The sequence below is a fragment of the Ptychodera flava genome, unplaced genomic scaffold, assembly GCF_041260155.1.
Source record: "Ptychodera flava strain L36383 unplaced genomic scaffold, AS_Pfla_20210202 Scaffold_74__1_contigs__length_588402_pilon, whole genome shotgun sequence".
In the NCBI taxonomy this organism is placed as follows: domain Eukaryota; kingdom Metazoa; phylum Hemichordata; class Enteropneusta; family Ptychoderidae; genus Ptychodera; species Ptychodera flava.
The window spans coordinates 66,192-72,526 of record NW_027248396.1 but is presented as its reverse complement, the minus strand read 5'-3'; the positions used below and the strand labels follow the sequence as shown (position 1 = coordinate 72,526).

The 6,335-nt window shown below is 38.7% G+C and overlaps 1 protein-coding gene across 1 annotated transcript; it reads right to left on the bottom strand.

Moving 5' to 3' along the window:
* Positions 1–275: 275 nt before the first annotated feature.
* LOC139128855 (uncharacterized) lies at positions 276–3,470 on the bottom strand. The gene is made up of 3 exons (XM_070694562.1): positions 3,400–3,470; positions 2,085–2,133; positions 276–1,512 (listed from the first exon to the last, which is right to left on the bottom strand). Exon 3 carries the CDS (start codon positions 1,062–1,064, stop codon positions 276–278), a length of 789 nt encoding a protein of 262 aa, XP_070550663.1. The 5' UTR covers positions 1,065–1,512; positions 2,085–2,133; positions 3,400–3,470.
* Positions 3,471–6,335: the final 2,865 nt, after the last annotated feature.

Below are 6,335 nucleotides of genomic sequence, written 5' to 3'. Positions count from 1 at the left end.
CTTCAAAGGTACGAGTCCCCAATTTAATAAAACATCTGTATTGTCTTCTTTTGTCCAATTTAAAAAATAACAATGTATTGTCGGCAAAACTGAAAATTTACGTGCAATATCTGTAAGAAATGCTAGCGTATAGTGTATCTTTACATTTCCACACATCGTAATTCCAGTGTTGCGTAACGCCACCCCCCCAGAAAAATGCATTGCTACATTTATGTGTACTATAAGAATGATCTTATACAAATTATTGATTTTATCTCGCATGTCAGCTTTAACTGTCATTCTATGTCCACAATTCCTCTAAGCATTCTCATGAAATCTTCATGAGTCTTCTTAATCTCTGGTGAGGATTTTAATTCCTCTTTCAATTGCTTTGCTTTCTTGAACCTTTCGTGTATGCTTTCCTGGTCAAGCATATCTATGATACGCATCCGCCATTTCTCGACATCTCTTTCTCGGTCGGTATCATCCAGGCCGACGTTGACAACCAACTCCTTCCCATCCAAGCCGAAGTGTGTTTTCATGAACTCAGCGAGACCAGAGTGTGCAGTCATAAGGACTGGAACTCCTGCTGCGATTGCTTCCATACCAACCATACCAAATGGTTCACTTATCGAAGGCATGATGACTAGATGACTTTGCTGCAGTTTGTCCATTATATCCTGCTGTGTGCAATACGGATGTAGTTTGTAGTCGAGGAAATTTGACTTTTTGTACTCACCAATGAAAGCCTTGCTTTCTTCGTACTTATTATCAGGGACTCCTACGATATCCCACAAAGGGCATTTCATATTCACGTCGCTGTACAATTTGCAGATTCCACTCAGAGCCTCAGCAATGATGTCATATCCTTTAAGGTGACCAACTCCGTCAACACGACCAAAAGTCAAGATTCGAACGGGGTGGTTTGGGCCAGGTGGCGTGATTGCCAAGTCAAAGAACCCCTCATCGGCATAAGGAATGTACTGCATGTGAACTACATTCTTGCCGCGAAACTTTCCATCGTAGCGGTTGAATATTCGAGGGCCGACGGAGAAGAAGACATCTGATTGCTTCGCTACTTCCATGATGTATCTTTCTCTGTGTTCGGTTTTCTTGTGACTTGCGCCCTCTTTGAAAACGTCCGTGTCTTCTGGTATAGTGTGGGCAAACTGAAATACCGTCCTCCCACCAAGTTTGTCTTTCCCTATATAGAGTGCGCCCTCTGCTGTGACTGGTATGTGACCGATTATGATGTTTGGGTTGACTTCATAGCAGGATTCTATCTGGAAAATTCACGGCATAATATGTGTTAATATTTCTAAATCAAGTGGACGATTGCCTTTCACGACAGCAGAAACTATTTTTATGCCTGTGCTCTCTGCATCCGACTTTTCGTCGTCTGATGGCTTGCTTAATGTTGTCACGTATACATTAAAACCAGCATCTTTGGCTTGCTTGGCGATGAGACGATGAACGGTTGAAATGCCACCTTTTGACGTTCCCCATTCATCGTTTAAAATAAGGACGGTGCCGCTGTAGACAAATAAAATGGAAAAAGGTTTATTTCAAGTAAATATTTGCTTTAGGTAAATTAGTTGTCTGTTCAAATTTCAATGTTCGCTCAGACCGTTGTTGAATTTTAAGGCAGACCCTGTCGTGTCATCTTTACAATGATTTTAGTGCTTCTGATGGTCTAAGCTTGCAATCCTTTAAAGCTAATAAAAAGACTTTTGAAATGAGATCGGAATAGCGTTCTCCCCCGGTTACGATAGTAGTTTCTGGATAGTACGACTTAACAATTTGATAGCATTTGCATGTTATTGTTTCGTACATATAAAAAGTATGCTATACTTTTTATCTTCTCTCTGTGACAATAGATTTTTGATGCGCTCTCGCCACTTTGAAAGATGCTCTAAAATTTAAATGACCGCTCAAGTAATAAGCTATTGGCAATGACCACACGTTTCAGATGTAACAATCTAAAATAAAATAACAGTGACTGCTCAGGTAATACATGCTATCGTTTGCATCATCCCTAGACAGTGGCTTTATCTCCCTGAGGAATTCTTTGCAAGAAGGATGAAGAACTTTGGCCAAGACGATACCTGATGACAGCGCATTGACCATAACTGTATCTGTTGACAGTTCCTTGACCTAGTGAAGAAAGTAACGTCAGTTACATTAATGTTGGATACTTGAGCCATACCAAGCACTTATTATTGATTTTCCTATCCTCTACCGTAAATGACTATTCGAAACTGTCCCTTACAACAGTGTACATGTCTTCAGCTATCGATAGTTTTTACCTAAAATATTGGAGCTAAGAATAATTTCTCTGAAATTATCTTTATCTTCGTGAATATATTTAATTGTAACAAAACAGACATCAAAAAAAATATAAAATAAATTCACGAATGGGGTATTTGAAGTTGAGCAAACGTAGGAACTTTGGCTGTTAGCTATTATTTACCAGCAAGCAAAACCATGATGGAAGGCAGTTAGTTTTGATAATTTAGAATGGTGCATTATGAAGCTGGAATGTTACTCGGGCACATGATCATAATATTTTACAATGTCTTGTTAGTCTACCACTGGTGTGAATATTTAGACGTTTGCTTAAAGTTTTCAATTCGCCAATTCTTGTGAAATTTGATATTCAATTTTCGGTCTATTGGTTTACAAGGAGATGGCGGTATTTTTGGATGGCAAAAATTCCTTTAAGCCCTCATTCTTGAAAATAACTTTAATCACGGACTTTACTCGGAAGAAGCACATCAATACAACTTTTGGAGAGGTTTTGAATTAGGGTTAAGGTTTGTTTAAGGGTAAGCATACTTCGAAGTGATGTTATATCCTACCTAAGAGAAAACAAATAGGGGTAGGGGCTTCAAAGAACTCTTCCGTTTTCGCAAAAGCAAGATGGACAAATTGTTTCTCTAATAACACATCTGGCCCACTGGCCGTCAGTTTGTATTCTCTTTATCAAAATGGAATGATTTTTAAGTTTCTTTTATTAGATCAAAAGTTCCAGTGTTAAAATTTCGAAGCGCATGCTACCTCAATGCTTACATGTTGAAAATAAATGTATGTAATAATTCTACTTTAAGGAAAACTGTTCGTAATAAAATAAAGGGACTGTGGTAATAAATGATTGTAGTGAACAATGCGGGAATCAAAATTAGGTTGGAAAAGATATATAACTCGTCAGTGAGTACTATCGCATAGTCAACAAAAAATTAAAGATTTGCCAGAATATTCTGTAATTTAGTGTAAGCATTGCATTGCTCGTCTCATAGGGTATACACTTCATCATTTCAGTTCACTTTTTCCGGAAAAATGCTAATGACAAACAGAATAAGTCTATCAAATACCTTGACTAACATTCTAACCATTATGGATAAGACAGAGAATATGCTATACCTTGAACAACAGCCTCAGTTGTCCGGTGCTGTGTATCTTTTTTCTTCGAATCAGCAGACCGCCTCTTGTTCTGTGAATAGAAAATACGCATACTCCAGCAATGCAATTTACACATGTCTTGTTGTTGTTATTTGCAATAGACAATAAAAAATATTCAAGACATTTTCTTGCAATGTTATTCACTGCATGAATAATATTTGCCATATCAGCATTGATTATTGCGATATTTTTGCTGAACAGTGCGTATACAGATAATAAAGACAAAAAATCCATTTATAGTATTCAGCAAGCCGGTATTCATGTTGATTCTTGTGAAATTCACGTGTATTATTCTATAATACAGATCACTCATTAGTGTAAATTTATCTGTATTGTTCGAATTGATGCAGTGATTCGTTCAGTTTGAACAAGGCAGAAAGAGATATAGCCGAGACGCACACAAATGAATGATTTGGAGAGAAGAGACTGAGTACAAATGTATGCACATCACATAAATGCAAAGAACAATTTACATGTCCTTTTAGTGAAATTAGTTGCAATAATTATTATTACACCTCACTCATTCAGCGTGCACTGCCATTGGTTAAACACGACTCACGTGACATGTAAAAGAACGTGATGATGCCCTCTGCAAACGTGATGATGCCCTCTGCGAACTTGATGATGCCCTCTGCATTTGATATTACATGGATGACGTCATTTTACTTACTGCGCATCCTTTCTGCGCTTAACAAATTGTCGTTCGCTTGTACTTGCTACTATCGCTGCGAAACGTCATGCAGAGTTATCACCGGCACAGTTAGACGATATTTTGATGCAAGTAAACAGCAAACGAACGAAAATGGCAACAAGGAATGCAATTTCTGTGTTCAGCGACTATGCAAGCAACAAATTTGGATACGCAACCGAGGAGATCGGCAAACTTTCAGCGGCAACCCTAGACTTGGCACTGACAACATTTTACGCTGAGGTCCGGACTCATGCATAAATGCGAACAGTACTCGAAGAAGTTTGTTCGGTGTAATAAAAACAATAACACATGAGAGCTAGGGCAAGATCACGATTTTTTGCCTGCCCTCGGGCTGGTGGTCATGATCGAAATATTGATGATGCCCTCGCCTACGGCTCGGGCATCATCAATATTTCGATCATGACCACCATCCCTTGTGCAGGCAATAAATCGTGATCTTGCCCTCGCTCTCATGTGTTATTATTTAACTAACAGACATTTTTTGACACATTGTCTTACAGTGTTAATAATATGCATTTAAAGGTTGGAAGTAAAATATAACTAGCCCTGAAGATACGCGAATGAATCAGAATCAAATCACATCTTTACATGCTGTATTACAAGCACTCACCCACTTTACCACGAAGTTGAGTGTCTTATTATCGGCTTCACTGTAACTGAATATTACTGATCCTCTATTTAAATGTCGTTCAGATACACCTGGATGAAGTTTTACGGTTAATTCGCAATGGTTCAACTGATAAGGATTGCATGTGATATGGTCGCATTCAAATGTGCTGTAAAACTCAAAGTCATTATTGACATGAAAATTGATTCTCTGTCTATGCATTATATCGATATCACATGTAAATGGGATTATATCATCATCAGACATATTGTATCCGTAACGTTTCCATTTATCTATTCTATCTGTAACATTTTCACTTTCAGCGCAATCTATAAGTAGCCTATCTTTATTTTTCACGCTTTGTAATAGGATTAAGCGAGCTAAGTATGTTCCTGTCCATGATCTCTCCACCAAATTGGTTATAGCTTCAACTATCGATGCGTGTGCAAGATCATAATAAATGCTAATACTTGCAAATCGAAGGACTAGAGAATGTGTATCTAGAGAGAGAGAGAGAGAGAGAGAGAGAGAGAGAGAGAGAGAGAGAGAGAGAGAGAGAGAGAGAGAGAGAGAGAGAGAGAGAGAGAGAGAGATTATATTAAGCTAACTATTGTTGACATGCACAGTCGGCATGTGTAACAGTTTGCTCGTGACTTAACGTACATGTAGGCATTTTATGCATTATGAATAAACTCTCACATGATCAAAATTGTATTCCTTAGATACTCGAAGTAAATGCCCGGTCATATGAGGCTTGGCCATCATATCCTGATGTATTTGTTTATGTTAAGAGTTCATATCGAACATGAACTCTGATGCTTTTATTATTGCTTCATAATATTGAACAAGATTTGCATCGCCTGTTCTACTTGTCATAGGCCGATTACCCGTTTCTAACAGACTTGATTTAAGTCTTTGAATAATAAAACAAGTTGGCGATTGATGACCGCGTCATAGTTCATTTACTGCCTTCAGTCAGGAGTGACTCACAGTCGATCGCATTTCTTTTACTCACCGGCAAATGCATCGTAAGATCAGATCTAAAATCATCAATGTTGTTATGGATGACGGTTATCTCACTCAAAGCACTTCATGCAAAAATATCATCAATGCGTTACAGCCTGCAGTAATGACTGCAGTTCCGGTCTACATTTCTTATCATTGGCAGCACTTGTAACTGCCGGTGCCACCAACTGAGCTGTTCGTGCAAAAAAGATGTTCGTGCGTAGGGTTTTTTTTTCAGCGGAAGGGCAAATTTCAAAACTAATTAGCGGACAGGGAGAAAAAAAACTGTATTTTCTGTGCACGGGGGAGAATTTTATTATTCTCAGGGGGCGAGGAGAAAACTTTTGACAGTGGGTACTGAAAAAATGCCAAGAGGGAGGGAAAGCAATAGTTGATAGAACTAACTTTGAGGGGAGCAATGTATTAAGGTATACTCAGTCTGCTTGATGCTCGCACGGTTTTGGTTGATCTTCGGTTGCCCAGTGGGAACAGGCGAATTTCAGTAGTGGGGACAGGGCAATGGGGAGCTTGTATTGTGTTGGGAGTGGGTAGCGGGCAAGCCATAGATACTGG

Bases quoted from the DNA above. Each gene is read 5' to 3' on its own strand.
- LOC139128855 (XM_070694562.1), bottom strand. From the start codon at position 1,064: ATGGAAGTAGCGAAGCAATCAGATGTCTTCTTCTCCGTCGGCCCTCGA.